Genomic DNA, 16,967 nt, shown 5'->3' on the forward strand with positions numbered 1-16,967 from the left:
AACATGGGGTGAGTACTTGATAATCAAAAGGTCAGTTTGTGGGTGAAGTATTCCTTTAAATATTAAGCCTTTCTTGGCTCACCAAGCAGTTTAATGTATTCTGTTAATGGCTATAAAGGTTTTGCATTTCTCCATTTCTATTGCTCTAATTGGGCAATCCATTAGTGCATTTCTGACCTTACACAACCTACACTTGATGCCTAATTGCATCTGCAACAGGTAACGCACCTGCACTGTTTTCATGCAGTTTCTCGTATGATACACTGAGTGCAGAGCTTTGCACCCTGAATAAGCTGACATCCATCAGGGAATAGTGACTTTGTTCCTGCACCATTCAGCAGGAGCGACTCCTTCTGTATCAGTCAATGTTTAAGAATGAGTCAGAGGAGCGGTGCTCATTAACTAAAGGGCAGAAGTCACCTTGCTCCTCTTGTCCTCAGGGCCACTGTCACTTATCGCTAACAGAGTGTCAGTGTGTCACTGGCATGCTAAACATCCCTGTATGATCACATTCATGTCAGAGCACAGAATCCATGATGATAATGTACAGCGGTTCTCCTGCACTCGTGACCGTGTCCCTCAAAGTGACTCCTGTCAGCACTGTTTGCTTTGTTCTCCAAAAAGTTGTCTGATCAATGCTGTGATTATATGTCAGTCACGCGTCACGCAACCCTTTGGCCTGACATGACGCAACAGTCACTAATTGCAAGCTACATTCACCTAACTATCCTCTCTTGTAGCATGACAGACGCCGAACAGCATCAGGATCCCAGGGGACGTTCCTGAGCTATAAATAATATGGATCACATACATCTATGCAGGGACCCTCAAGCATCAGTGTGCTCGCTTTGATATGTAAATTTAATCTCTGCTTTTTCCCCTCCGTGCCCTAGAGTTTGAGTAAGTGAAACAATTTAGAAGAATTTCACAAGGCGTCTTAGGTTTAGAATAGTCAAACACCCTAAAATAACATTTGATTTTTAAGTTAAAGCATCATTTGAGCTTTGGTGAATTGATCAGGGACAATTAATACTAAAGCCAGTGTGTACCTTCACATTAATGATTTTAATGAGGCTAATTTGACTATTTACTGCCAACTGTCTGATTTGCATTTAAAAGCCAATAATGTTCACAAGTGGTTTGCAGAAGAAAGTACAAACACCACATGAAAAGTGGCATTCATAGAGCTTTATAATTACAAATGTAAAGGTGAGTCATTCTTATGTTCATTGCCTATTAGCAGAATGTATCAGCGCACATTTGTACGGCAAGAAATCATGGCAGCAGGTGCTCGATGTGGACAAGGCCCATCAGCAAAGAGCAGCACTAGGTAGCCACAAGTGCACTCCGCAGTATAGTGGTTAAAAGCCTCCAATGTACAGCTTCAAATGTGGACACTTAATTGAACAGGCCCATCTGTCCTTCCAATCAGTGACATCGTGGATTAGTTTTGAGAAAACTGTAGCTTGCGACCTTCAGCATTCAGAGCTTGAATGTATGGGAGCGCTGCCTTTTCTAAGCTATCTCATGCCTCTGTGTGCACAATGAAGCAAAACCTGGTGTAAGGAGCATAAAACCTACACCCCTGAGAAATGAAAAGATCTGAACATCAATGAACCTTTATGGGGAGTTTTGGATTGCAGCGTGCAAAGCAGATTTACACCTCCTTCACCCTTCAAAGAGGGATTTTTTTCCTTTTCAATAAACACACTTTCAGACTGTGACAGCATCTAAAGGAGGTTTGAATCTGTTTTCAAAGGAAAGTGTGACGCTGCTCCCCTCTTAGGTGCTCGGTGTTATTTGGTGTTTCTGTTATTTTGTCCCCACTTGCTCGGGCTCTGGAGTAAAATGTGAGGTGGTGGGTTTTTAAATGTGGGACTCCTGCTGCTCTCTTGTCATTTTGGACTTACCAGGAAGTGAAGAAAATAAGCTGTGATCAATTCTCTGGCAAAAATACGTCTTTGATTTCTGTTAATATGCACATGAAAAAATGTTGGTTCCTTTGTGCTTTTTGGACATGGGGTGAGGCACTGGTGGAGGTTGAGACAATGAGCCCCATCACCTCTCATGGGAGCAAGACAGAGAGATTTTGTGGTGGTTTTGCCTCTTTTTGTTGTTGTTTTCATCTCTGTAGTTTTTACACATTTTTTTCTGATTTTGTGTGTTTTTGTAGTTGTCTCTTTAAAATTATTTTGGATTTTTTTGTTCATTTTGTGTCTCTGTGGTTGTTTTTACCCCTTTTTGTAGATATATTGTATCGTTTTGCATTTCCTTTGCATCTCTTTGTACTTTTTTGTATTTCTTTGTGGTCATTATGAGCCTCTTCCTGGTCCATATATGTTAATTTGAGTTACATTTTACAGGTGAAGGCCAGTGGGGGCCCCTAACACCTTTGGGCCTGTGCCCAGTAGGCCCGTACAGTAATCCATCCATGGGTTGCAGAGAACCTTCTTTAGAGGTTCTCTGCTGGTTCTTTCCCGAGTTAACCTAATTGAAATTTAAGATTAACCATTAGAGAACGTTGTAAGCCTTTGTATTGTTCTTTAGAGTTGTCAGCTTAATTTAGTGTAGTTAACTGGGTAAAGAATACAAACACTACATTACAATAACCTACAAACAGTGTATTTCAAAAGGATAGCACATTAAAGCAGTAGCTTTGATCCATCTTGCCCCCATTTGCACAGAAATATTCCAGGATTGAAAAGATAACATATTGTGTTTCTCAATTAATATTAAGTACAGGATTCTGAATCTTCATTTTGTAAGAAATGATTGATTCTTTCATATTTTGAAGGTTCAGTGTGTAGGATTTAGAGAGATAGATTGGTGGATGTTTTACTTAATGTATAATGATCTGATACCTCAAAATGAGCCCTTCATATCTTCATAGGGAGCGGTTCCTCGTCCATGGAGTTTACATGTTGCACTGCCATGTTTCTACAAGAGCCAAGAACAGACAAATCAAACACTGGCTCTAGTTGGGGTCATTTGCATTTTGCATCAGCCACAGTAGTTACCAAACCCTCTGGGACAAGAACATCTGAGGAACACTGATTCTGTAATGTAGAACTGCTTTATTCACTGTTTTTTTATGGTTTTAATCACCAGATCCATTTTTTGGGGGAGAGGAAGAGACCTCTGCAGATAATTCAACTTGTGGTAAAAACCTCCTGAACGTCTGGGTCTTCAGTTATCAAAGAAAAAAGGTGAGCACACATTAGCAGGTGCTGGGCTTAGCAGCTCAACTGTTTGTTCATTTGTTTTGGAAAGGAAGAGACCTGCATAGATAAGTCGGCCTCCTGAGCAATAAATACTGAAGGAATTCTAAATAGCACAAATTTAAGCGGTTGAAATTTGCAATCCTTATCCTTATCACTAGGTGCCATAAAATCTCCCTAAATATTACATTGTTTTTTAGCCTTTAAATTAAAAGTGTCATTTAGAAGCATATTGACTCCTCCATGGTATTATCTGTCATCATTCAAGGGTATCCAGGCTCAAAAATATAAAAACAATGTAGTCCTATAAGGCAACTTTAATAGTTCTATATAGCACAATTTGACAGAAATACTTTTAAAAGATGGGTGCCATATAGAACCAAAACAGGTTCCCCTATGATAACAAACCAAAGAGTGGGTGCCGTTTAACATGATTTTTGTTTAGAGTGCAGTGTCCTGATATCTGTCACAAGTGTCACACACATGCGCTTACACATTCACATTTTCACGCAAACAAGCGCCTCAAAATGGAACCAAACGCCATCATCTGAGCTAATTCTCAGATTCTGAGTTTTTTTAAAAGACTTTTCTCTGGAGCACAAATTTATATATAATTCACACTCTGGTTTGTACATGGTGCCAACGCCACTGGAATACACAGCAACAGCCACAAGGCCTCAACTCCATATGCACCCCCAAATAAAAACCTGATGATTCGGTGCCACTGCTGATTTAGAACAAATAACAGATGCCGGATCTGTTTGGTGATTCTTTCCATGCATTTACAGGCAGGGAGGAGGGGTGCGCAACAAAGCGGCATGTCGACTGTGATTGTGTGAACTGCCTCGGGCTATGTACAACCTACTTGTGGTTAGTTAGGCTCCTGTTCCTTCTGCCCTGTTTGAAAGTCATTGCCAAACCAAGTTAAACTAAATGGCGTCCACCCTGCGGCTCAGTGTTATATCACACAACTCAATCGGGCAGATGGCTGCATGTACTCTCAGCTCAGCTTGCTTTCTGCTGGAGGTTTATTAGTGTCAAGTATGCATTGTTGTGAGCATGATACAAACACATGCATAGATGCTCGTGTACTGGGATACGTAGTGGAGAGCGATGGCTTCCAGCTCAATGCAGAGAAAGGGTGTTGTGCCAGTATCCGAATCCCTCATCTAATTAATGTTTACATAACTGTGGCTAATGTAATTCATGCTCGCTCATGCTGAGAGGGGTCAAGGAGCTTGGGGAAGCCCACCTGAGTTGACAATCGCTTGTGTGGGAGTTGTATGCACAGTCCACTGAACTGAACACATCAGCAGGGATGAGGGGAGAAAAAAAAAAACAAACTAATTACAAAACACAGCTTGCAAACAGTGATCAGCAGTTCAGTAATCAAATCGAAAGTTCTTGGAAAAGTTGTTGAGTGTAGCCTTTTGGCTACGATCAATGAATATCTGAGCTCGGCATGCTGGTTAGTATGTAAAAGTGGAAACAACAATTAGCTATGTAAATGCATGTACTCAAATATAATGACCTGGAATTGAATTAATTTCTTCTATTTACAGTATCCTGCAGCAAAACAAACAACCTGCTGACACCACAGAGCACTTAGTGAGTTTTTAAAAAGTTGACGTGAAATAATTGCGAGGAATCGTGCGAGCTAATCTAAATTGCTGTCTCAGCAGGGCACGGGCGACAAAGACGAACGTCACTTTTACTCTATGTGACATATTTATTCTCAATTTCAAGGAATATAATGAAACACTTTCTCTATCAGCACATTAAACACAAAGCAAGTTTAAATATAGCAATCAATTAAATGTTTGTTGTCACAATGGCAAGATTAATTGTGTAGTGAGAGCAACACATTTAATTGTGCTATAATTAGATGTCTAAAATAACCCCCAGTCCCTTACAGTTTTTTTTCTGCGCTACATCACAGCACTCGAGCACCCAGGTACAAATCAGACACTTCATTAGAGCTGTGCAGTAGAAAACATATTTAAAGGTTACACCATGATGATGTTTGTCTCAGCTCATGAATGCGAGCGTTCATGACAACAAAGATTTACTGAGGTGGATGATTGTTAGGGTGAGCTGTAGGGTGGAAAAAAAAACTCTCCATGGCAAAGACACAATTTTTGGAAACTGGAGAGGGTTTTCTAAAGATTAGGAAAATGGTATAATGTGAATCTTGCAACAAAGACGAGATTTAGGAGCTGAGGAAGGATGTGGTAAGCAGCTTAGACGACACACAGAGGTCAGTGTTAGCAAGCAAACTGAATATTAAATCTACAGATCGCCAGCCGCTACTAAAGTGCAAAACTTGATGTCAAGAGAGGACAAAAGTAGGATGTGTAGTAGTGAGATTTAACAAAAAGAAAACACAACAGGCCTGCAGAGGTCTCGCACTCTGGACACGGATAACACAGTATGAAACAAAACAGGCAACTGGTAGCAGCATCAGTGCATCGCCAGCAGGATATCCTAATGTCTGCCAAAGCAGCTGAAGCATAACAGTAGACAAAGTGAGGCAGCATAAAGGAAGAAGAAGAAGATAGAGTTGCTTGAAATCACATCGTGGGCAACCTACGATGTTGCTGTGTGAAGACCACGCGTATCCTCTGGGCTCAGACACAGCGCTGCTTAAACAAATCAGGATGCAAAGTCTTTCACAAGGTCAATACGCTTGGCAGCATAACAAGAGCCTGGCAGCTGCAATTGAGAGCATATGAACAGAAACACATTTTTTACCCTTTAGCAGTACAGAGGCCAGTAAAAAAAAAAAAAAAAAAAAAAAAAAAAGTTTTTAAAGTTAAGGCAGTAAAGGCTTGGGAGTTCTTGTAAACTGTAATTCATGATATAAGAAAGTAAATATCTTTGCAGAAAGCTCCTTAAAGTTTATTTTCCAACTGTAAAATGTCCTGTTGGGTACATGTCTTAGTCACAATTATTGAATTATCTCATTTTAAAGAATAGTTTGACATTTTAGGAAAAATGTCAAACTTCTGACAGGACTTTCGTTTGGATTAACAAACAGATTAAAGTTTGTTAATCAGTGAACAGAAGTGATGGTAGGTAAATTTAGTTACCTTTGGGCCTATGTTTATTTTCTAAAACTTAAAAAGAAATTCCTTTGACGGAAAATTTTACCCCCCAAATTTTAATCAAATACCATCACTTTGACAAGCTTTCTGCATACAATCCAATGCCAAAAGCTACCTTTGGCATCTACATAATACTCCCCTGGACAGCATCTGCTGAGAACGTGGCCAGACAGAACAGTTTGCAGTGTTTTTACACTCTGGCAGATGGCCAGACGGCATCTTCCGTATCCCATCAAACGCAGGTGCGTGCTGCCACATGAAAACGCGGCTGAATGTAACATGTCTTGCGCACATGATACACCACAGAACAGCATAAGGTTAAAACATCTGCCTGTAACGATGTAATATAAAGAGTGGAAGAGGCGGTGGATGGGTCCAGCAAACATTGGACTTTTATGCAGGAGTCCAGTATTTGCTTCCTGTCGGGATGTGATGTTTTTTTTCTACACTTTACCACGTGCCTGCCTCCCCTAATGCTGACCACCTGTAGCAGCATGTGCGTTTCCTGACATCCAGGCGTTGGCTGCCATATGCATTTTCTGACTAAACATAACCATGTGCAGCGTAATCCCATCATGTGCTTGACATCACGATAGCGGCGTCCTGGAATGTAAACAGCAGACGCAGAAGGACACCTAGAGCGTAGTATGCAGACGCTGAAGTCCATTGCAAAGCGTCAATATATGATGACTTGGGATGAGAACGTGTTGTGTTGACTCACCCTGTGTTACACTGAATTTGAAAAGAAAATGTTTTTCTCGCATGTCTCCAGAGAAGAAGAATCCAAAAACTGAGAAAATGCTTATTGAAATGAAATAATGGGGTTCTAAATTTAACATACATCCATTTACAAACTCACACATACAGTTTAATCCAAGTCTCATTTATCCAGTTGTATGCTCAGTAATTGTAAAACAGCCCTTTCCAATGAGGAACTGAACTAAAAAATGATGTTTGAATACAGTTTCACTGTTGTTAAACGTGTTTATGCCATCTCATCAAGAAAAAAAGTTTATTTTCTACAGCTCAGTGGACGGTTTCTTCAAGTCCTTTGTATTGCTAAATGTTTGGATGACCTCCCATCATCACTGGATGAGGAGAGGACAGTGAAGGACAGCGCAGCTCCTGGCACCTCTTCACTCTGCCTCTCTCTGTTGCTTATCCCAAGAAACAATGTCACTCTTTAGTTGTCCAATCACTCATGCTGATGAATTGACTAGACAAGACCATCTTGCATGTCCGGCTACCTGTCATCCGCCTTCACTGTACCTGCATCTCCCTCCTCTCTGTATCTCTCATCACGAGTGTCTGTACTGTATATTCACACGCTCCCTCTTTCTGGAGGGTTAAGCCTGATGTTGAAAGGCTTCTGACAGAGGAGCAGATTAATGTGCGTATCTCTGCTGATTGATTCATTACATTAGTTTTATTTGACTAGTTCAGCTGATTGATGCTGAGCTCTGGAAGCTTTTAAATTACAGACACTCAATCGAATTAATCACAGGGAACAAAGTTCAGTCCTGCAATGATCCTCTGACATGTTCAACTCTATAATTTTTATTTATTAAAACATATTATTATTGTATAGTTACAAAAGGCAAAGCCACATAGTTTAATTTCTTAAACTACTTTGGAGAACAGCACGATTCGTTTTGTTCTTTCTTTCTCCTGTCTTCTCTTGTGCACTTCTCAGATTTTCCCAGACAGCTGCTGCTGTCTGTTATAACTGTCTCATTTTTGATTTTGGCCTGGAGCTACTGTGTGATCAGCGCCTGTTAGCTCCTCGCTGATGATCAGAAAGGAACCAAGGATGGAACATAGACACCTACACAAACAATTAGAGAAAGAGGAATGCTTCGCAACTCACTGTAGGAAACCCACGGCCTCTCATCTTCTGATCTTAACCAGTAAAACAGAGAAAAGAAAACAAAGGATGAGTCATTTGACTTACTCAGGGGTAAAACATGCACGGATAAGGAGGTCAGTTCTGTACAGCTTGTTTTATATTGAACAGACCCTCTTCTAATTATCATCTGAAGAGGTAAAGACAAAATCAAGATGATGTTTTTTGTGGTTAAGTTTTCTTTACAAGTGCTATCAAGATATTTATGCAGCTCCATTTTGATATGTATAACACAGCCCAGCCCATTTAGTGTTTTTCTCATTAGGCTATTTTCAATGCACTTTGTGAAAAACAACAATGCATCTCTTCCTGAACAAACACAGCTGATTTCACTGCATCTTCACTGGCTTGCATCCTGTCTAATGTGACAGAGGACATCCATTATGTGTGCTATGGGGCAAATGCCCAGTGCGCTCATCTGAGAGGACCCTAGGAGCCTGGCTTTAAGAGTTGTACACATATAGAAGCAGAGCAAGGCTTTCTTGGAAACTGGAGACAATTCGATGAAGTAGTCATCCCATCTCCGCTGTCTTATAGACAAGGGCCAAAAGGTTAACTCTGTTGACAAATGTGTTGACACTGTTGTGTAATGGTAGATTACATTTGTATTATGACAAAGTAGTGGCTATCCTCATGCTGAACCGTAACTTATTGTGGCTGCTTTTGTCTAAAAAAAGAAAAAGTTGCTGCTGCTCAGATGAAGAAAGGAAAACCATGCTGCCTCCACCACACTGGTTTCTATCATTAGCGCTCCATTTGACAATAAATCCATCCCCCATCTATGAAAACTGTTGCAGCTCCTCAAAACGAAGCAAAGAGTTTTGCTATACAATTTTGAATTTTACATAAGGGAAAAATGGTTATATAGTAGAGGGCATAACCATTTTAATGTGTATAATGGCAACTCTGACTTGTCTGAACATCTTGTTTTGGAGCTTAACCCCGAAAAAGAATCTTTGCATAAACATGTCTGAGTTAACCACTGATCACTGTGACAGACTCAGAGGCAGGAAGAAACTCATTCAACCATTTCAGCCTTTATGCCTCTAAATGTTACATGGAGACAGGAGATTTTTAAGGTCTTTGACACGTAGAGACGAGCCGAGTCTAAAATAGAGAAAATCATTTTAAATGTTTCTTTTCTCTGGCTGTCTCCTCTCGCTTTGACCTGTATGATAGCTGTCAATGTTGATGCATATGATGTTTGTCAATCATTCTGCACTAAGGCCTGGAGTTACTTTGTTCTCCCGCAGCTGATCACACTTTACGGATGCATAAACAAATGACAGATGCAGTATTTTGACAGAAATATTGAGTTATAAATGATTCAAACTTTTGCCATGATAATACACAGTAAAGAGTTCACTGCAAAATCTAAATTATACATATTTGCTCTTACCTGTTAATTGTTTTGGTGGGAGTTGAAATATCGGCCACAAAGATGCCTGCCTGCTCTTGAATATAATTGAACTAAAAGACACTCGGCTTGTGGTGCTCAAAGCGCCAACAAATACATTTGAAAAGCTCAACAGCAATGTCTTTTTCCAGAAATCATAACCTGGTTACTTAAGATAATCCACAGACGTTGCTGTGAGCAGTTTAGTGTACTATTTTCTATCTACCTAACTGAACCCGACAACCTTCACTGCAACGAGGGAACCACTGAGTTAGTTTATATTACAGCTCAAGTGCGGCCATTTAAATGTTTACATCTCGTGCTGCTACAAACACAAGCCTCTCGTCCATGAGTAGATGCACGCTTCCTTCTGTGTGGTGAAATGGTAGGCGGGTGTAGTTCAGTGGAGGGGAATACTTCCTAGATGCAACCTGATCTCATCCTGACTGGTCATATTTTGACGTTTGGGCTGAAGCTTTTTGCAGTCTGTTTTGACGCAGGGGGACAGTGGTTATAGGTTTAGGCAACAAAACTGCTTGATGAAGGTTAGGAAAACATTGTGGTTGACGTCATGTCACTCGACTCATGAGACTCACGCATTCACTAGTCTAAGGAGTGAGTAACGACTGACGTGATAAAATAACTCAACATTGACTTTTAGTTTTACCCGGGATACAAACACTGGTCCCCTTAGTCAAAGTCTGGTGCTTGTTTTACCTGTCCAACTACAACCCCACCTGTTCAAATTAAAGTGTACTTTTGAACTCTTTTATGCTCTGCCTGTTGTCCTGAACATCTGATAATGATGCTGATGGGTTTGTATTGCAGTTGGTTGAAAGCCTGGCGTGTCTCATACAGACGCTAAAGGGTGCATTGTGCATCCGAATCTGTTGTAGGTCACTGCCCAACTGCCGTTTTTTGATGTCCTGGGAATGACACTGGGCTGCTACATGAACTGCTTACGACAAGGTCTGTGGATTATTTTAAGTAACCAGGTTGTATTTTCTGGAAAGAGACATTGCCATTGAGTTTATCAAATGTATTTTTTTGGCAATATGAGCACCACAGGCTGAGTGCATTGCAGTGCCATTTTATTGGAGAGAAGGCAGACATCTATACGGCTAATATCTCCAACACTCGACATCTCACACCAAAACAATCTAGATTAATAAAAAAAGCACTACAGGTAAGAGTAAAAATTTCTATTTTTGATTTTTGGAGCGAACAGTCCCTTTAAGGGTTCCCAAAGAGCCAATTATGGTCAAAGTGTTATCAAACAGCATAGAAAACTGGGTTACAATTTTGGAAGAAATAGCTTTGCCCTAGATTTCTCTTGAGATGGCAATTTCTGTCATATTATGAAGCAGTCAAATCTGCACGGTCTAAGAGTGGACATCGGCTGCCTCACGCATTTGAGTAAAACATTACTTGGCATATCACGTATCACTGAAATAAAACATCACCTAATAACATGAAATCATGCACAGAAGCAGAACATTTATTTCCTGGAACTATATATTTATCTTATTTCCTGAACAAAGAAGGAAAATATAAGTATATAAAAAATCCTCAACATTATAATAATTGCAATATGAAATCTCTGAATGAGCAAATTAGGTTTATACTACAATTATGTTTATTTATACAACAACCATGAATATTTCATTTTGACTAAATAGTGAGACAGACTTCCTGCGTCAATGCTGAATAAGATAGCAGGTAATTCATTTTAGAGCAGAACTGCAGCAAAAAAGTTGCATTGTATCTTGTCATTTACATCTAGATGCGACCCAGTGACATGGCCTAATATTAAAAATATTTATGGTCCTGTTCCTTTTATCCTTTTCCAAACCAATAGAGATATAAAATAAATATAACCTTTATAGTATTTCCAACAAACACCATCCTGGTGCTGTAAACGGTAACTAGCACACCAGTTGTGAAAGGTCTGACCATATGAAACATTTACACCTCCTCTGAGAGTAACCTTTGCAAAAACTGCAGCTGTTGTAGGAAATTATAGAGGTTTCATAAAAAAAAAGGTAAAACTAGATGTTGTAACCTGTTTGAAAAAGTTACACCTTCATAGGAACAAACTGGCTTGGGGCTGAGTGACATAGACAGGGTAGAGATGTCAGAAAATAATGAAATATGGGCCAACATATTGTTGGGTTTGACGTTTTCACAGGATTTGTTGACAGTAAAAAAATTCATTTTTTATAAACAACAGACATATCTTTATAATTTAATGTATATGCATAGACATCTGGTTAAATGTAAGTATCTGCTCTCCAATTTAAAGATAAACTTTTTAAATTAAAGTTTCCAGGATGTTTAGTCTCCAAATTGGCCATGGTTGTGATCAAATAGAAATGACAATTTAGACAGAGATTCAGTATTTCCCTAACAGGCGTTATTTTCCTTCCTCGAACCCTGTGCTAGGAGATTGGCATCCACTTTGTGAACAAGCATTAGGGAAGCCTCTGAGTTAACACCTCCAGAGCTACACATGCTAGATTCATATAGACAGACCGCCCCTTGGGGGCTTTGCTGCATTATGGACAGCTCTACTTCACACGTTCTCATGCAGGCTGCATACATACAAGTACACTGTTGAGTTGCATGCAAGGAGAGGAAGCCAGCTGTCTCACATTTAATTTTTCAAAAGGTGGTCATTTCAAGAGCTTCAGAAGATCTTATAATTCCAAAAGTCTTGCTTGAGATATGCTTAAGACAAATTCTCAACAGCTCTTTTTTAAAAACAGCTGAATTGTACTGAAGAATACTTGAACATCAAGTAAACTGGAGGCAATATTGGTCAGCAGCCTTTACTCTGCATAGTTAATGAGTCTTTTTAGCCTCAAGCTGCCTGGACTGAAGATAATCATGCATTTAATCACTTCTATGTCTAGTTTTCTGGTTGTGTGAAAGCTGTGTGTAGTTTTGTGGTCAAGTGTAAAACCAGAAATGCTATTTCTGTAAAATTTTCCATCTCTTTTTTTTTCTTAAGAAGAAAGGCCAAGCTCCCACTTCTATTAAAGATGTGTTTTTATAACAGGTTATGTCACATGGACTATAAACCAGAAGGACACCTGAGCTACAGGTCAGGTGGTGGCGATCTGAGTGTGGAGCCCTGATCTCTGCAGTCCCAGCAGTCAGCACCAGAATACCTGTTCAGACTCATTTCAGCAGTCAGAGTGACCTTGCTTATTGAAATGAGTTTGTCAAAGTCGAGCAGAACACCGGAAGTATTAGGAAAAAACATGGCTCAATCCACTGGGGAAAGCGTTGCAATTATTTAGGAAGGGACAGCTCGTTGAGAAGCACTTGTCCCTCCTCGGAGCAGATTAGAAAGGCAAATGATCAATTAAAAGAATCTGTTGCCATGGAGAGTTTTGTTCGTCTGACAGTGTTTCTGTGAAATCCTTTCTCAGAAACACTTTGAAGTGTCTGGTATGGAGATTCACTTTTACCCTATCAAGTCCAGATTTCCTTTTTTGGTATTAACCTGCAGAAAGAAGTCAGACACAAAAGTCATTAAATAGCAACATCCCAGTTTCCCCAAAGGAATCATTAAAGTTGTATTTAATCTAATGGTCTGAGGGACTCTCCCTAATTGAGGAAACAAAGGGATAACGATTTTAGCCCGAGTCTTTTCCGGTGTGGCGTCACAAGAGAGGATTTCTCTCCCACTGATCTGTGCAGGGACAGTGATTTGAAAATGAGGTGACATGAGTTGACCACGAGCAGTCACTCTCTCATCTGGCGGTGTTTTCTATTTGTGTCAGCCAACATGTGTTTCTCATGATGGGACCTGACACCTCCCTCCCCGGAGCTGCACAGAGCATGAAGAGCGACAAGGGGAGAGGCTATAGGAGAATTTTCACGCCGACTGCAAATTACACTCTGATCATCTAAAATGTTTAAGGATAATGTGTGAACATTCAAAGACGGCAGACAGTGAGAAGAAAAATCCACCTTTTACTTCATTACTACATATACAAAATCGAATTTTCTCCTCTCCTCTCTCTTAAACCGCCCTTTTTTATGTGAGTGCACAATATTTGCAAAGTTACTTTGACCTCTGCATATACCGTATGTCTGGAACTTAGTTTCTCCCCAGGCTGAATGTCTCAGTGAAATGGATTTACTGTTAAGGATTAATGGGAAGGGTTTTTACCACATTGTGAAAGGTGACTTAACAAATATATGGACTTTATGCTTTAGGGGAAAACTTTTAAAATTTCCACAGACATTAGCAATTAGTAATTTCATTGCACAATAGCTGATCCAAATGTGAAACAGACAAGGGAGAGTTCTACTTTCTATCATGAAACTATTTAAGATTCTAATGGCTGATATTGGATTAAGATCTCCATCTTGAAAGCGTGGCTTGGCGGCAAGCCCCTCTGGAGCGAGGTGGCCGAGACACCCAGTGGCAGAGTTAGTGACGTATGTATGTGCAGCAGCAATGAATCACTGGGAGACAATGCCCCTCTCACAGCCTGAGCTGTTTGCTAATGCACATTAGTGAATATAACACAGGTCAGCTGAGAACCTGCTGTGGACTCATTAGTGTGGTGCAATGTGCAGAAACAAAGCCAGTTGAGAAAATTGCATCAAAATATACCACCTGCAACTATTTGATGCATACTACTTCTTTATTTTCCTGCATGGCACTGTAACTGTAAAATTTGATCAAAAAGAGCATTTATTGTAGTTTGTGTAATATTTCTGTCATGCAGAGCACATTTAAATCTGACTCTGGACACTTCACTCTGAAAATGAGCTGCAGGTGAGAAGTAGAAAGAAAAATCAAACAGTCTTTCACCTTTGAGTTTTTATTCTCCTCTTAGAAACTAAGAACCCCCGCAATTATTTTGAACGAACTCATTCAAGTGGAAATGCCAGCAGGTCTGGCACCTATAGGCCTATTCTGAAAGCACAGAGGTAGACGCTGGGTGCACGCGCGCGCGCACACTCACATATGACTCATCTCATCTAAACTAAAGCACTTTGTCAGAAGCGTCCATTCACGTTACACCCATGCAGGAACGCGCAGACTCAATCTCGGCTTGGAGCGCGACACTTGTAGTGAGGTTGGCTATATAAGTCCATTCAGCATCTACTCTTTAAGTAACTATATACTTGTTTCCTCAAGAAAGTGAAGGAGGGCGGCATCTCGCCAACTACCTGGAAACCTGCAAGGCTGTACTGGACCTCCTCTAAAGATATAAGGTAGGAAAATTTTTAATCATTTGACCCATATTGTGAGATTTTCTGCGTAAATTATTTGGCACATTACATTTTCTCGTTTTCTCGTCACGATTTCAGCAAGCTGATTGTTTTTCTTGGTATTTGCAATGAACTTATAGTGCTGAAAATAAGTTTAGATTGCTGGCAATAACACTTAAACTTCAAAAAGGATCCATAACTGAGTCAAAATCCAGCATCTCTTTACGCGCAAATATTCCACATTACGGACCGATTTACAAAGACCCTTTTGTATAATTACTGCAAATACGGTTGAATCAGAAAATCTCTCACAACAATTATTAAACTGCATTACTTTTATTTATAGTCATTACACCGTTACATTAATTCGATGACTGCTTTACGTGCGTAAAATCCACATTACGCAGCACATTTCATTCTAGAGTGGGGTTGAAGAAATAATCTCGGCGTTTCTTTTTCTTCTCAGATTCCTGCTGATATCCTGACATGAAGCTCAATTTACTTGGCACCACCGTGATTCTGCTTGTTGCCTTCTTACCGCGCTACGAATGTCGGGCTATTGAGAGCCCTGGCGGTGCCCTGCGCGTCCCAGCTCCCCAAACCCAAAACTCCCAGCAGCAGCAACAGCAGCAGTCTGGCCCCATCCTGGAGCGGCTTGGAGAGGAGTATTTCATCCGACTGGGCAACGGGGACTCTAACTCTTTCCCATCATCGTCCATGTATCCCGGCCGATCACCTGCCATCTACAACAGAGCATTGCAACTCCAGCTGACGCGGCGTCTTTTACAAGGGAAAGTTGGGAACATCAGGGCGCTCATAAGCGGCTTCGGAGAGCGCGGAGAGGACGAGTCGATGGAGAGAGGAAGGAGGTCCGAGGACCCGCCGATATCCCTGGATCTGACCTTCCACCTGCTGCGGGAGATGATGGAGATGTCCAGGGCGGAACAGCTGGCTCAGCAAGCGCAGAACAACAGAAGAATGATGGAGCTCTTCGGAAAATGAAGACCTCTCTCCAGTCCGCCAAAGATCTCCCTTCTCTTTCTTTTCTCTCTTCTTTTCTTTTTGCATTTTTACCATCAGCACAAAACATGCTCTGTACAATATAGTGCTGCTTTATCACTCTTATTATTTAGAGCTTCAACCTCAAACTATGGAGCGTATACAGGCTTGACTTAAAATGATCCGATTGTACCTTGCCATTTTGATGTTGGTGTCAAATCTGTAGAATCACTCGTTCTTCATATTTGAGATGAAATACTTTTGGTTGAAATACTGCATTGACGATTTTGTTTTAGATTATGAATCCCTGTATTTATGATATTTATGTTTGTTAATAAACTTATGTGCAACCAGTCATTTTCTGTTGTGCAAGAGAACGTCTTATATCTATATTTTTAAATAAAAAATTAAAAGCAATACTTACATTTCTCTGTGGATATCCTTACATATAATAATAACTCCCATGAAAAGTAACTGCCCCCACTTACCTTAATACTAATTTGATTAACATACACTTTCATAATGATTGTTGACACATAATGTTACATTGGAGAAATTGAGGTTTGGAGAGAGCACAAATGGCCACTGCATCTTCAGTCTTGCCTACACAAATATTGATTGATAGTTTTTCTAACTGAATATAAAAACCTTATGGTGTAACCATGGCACTGCTCTGGAGCCAAGTCGTGGGTTAGCTCTGTGCCTCTTCTCTGACAGCAAGAACTGCAACAACAAAAATTACAAATTTTAAGGATGCAGTAAGAGCGCCTGCAGTCACGCAGGTGAAGAGCATCCTTTCTCCTAAACCCTTAATCCTCAATAAGCAATTCTCATTAAACCAGCAAGAGGCAACCACAGACTGCTGAAAGATGCACCACTGATAGCTAATGAGTGTGAAAGACACTGTGTGTGTGCTTATCCATGTGTGTGTGTGTGCATGCTGTGCTGATCCTTGACCCACAGTGTAACTAAACAAGAGCTGTGGCTGTGAGTCATCCTATTCTGTTTGGCCCACTTAGCAACTTGGGGCTTAGTGCTGCATTGAGCCCATTTGTAAAGGATCCAACTCGCTGAGAGACGATGAGCAATAATTAGATGGGACTCAGTGGTGG

General features: G+C 40.4%; 1 protein-coding gene across 2 annotated transcripts in view; it reads left to right on the forward strand.

Moving 5' to 3' along the window:
• The window catches only part of crhb (corticotropin releasing hormone b), a 28,610-nt gene extending 12,338 nt beyond the window's left edge, over positions 1–16,272 (forward strand). The window contains exons 3-5 of one of the 2 annotated variants that reach the window (XM_088071862.1): positions 3,109–3,206; positions 14,783–14,859; positions 15,323–16,272. In XM_088071862.1, coding sequence (XP_087927988.1) covers positions 15,343–15,858 — 516 coding nt within the window. In that variant the 5' untranslated portion in view covers positions 3,109–3,206; positions 14,783–14,859; positions 15,323–15,342 and the 3' untranslated portion in view covers positions 15,859–16,272. The remainder of the gene's footprint in view (positions 1–3,108; positions 3,207–14,782; positions 14,860–15,322) is intronic. The other variant, XM_088071863.1, reaches the window with a different exon arrangement.
• The last annotated feature ends 695 nt before the right edge of the window (positions 16,273–16,967 follow it).

This window comes from Plectropomus leopardus, chromosome 21 (genome assembly GCF_026936395.1).
Source record: "Plectropomus leopardus strain MGB_pleo_1.0 chromosome 21, ASM2693639v1, whole genome shotgun sequence".
Lineage (NCBI taxonomy): Eukaryota > Metazoa > Chordata > Actinopteri > Perciformes > Serranidae > Plectropomus > Plectropomus leopardus.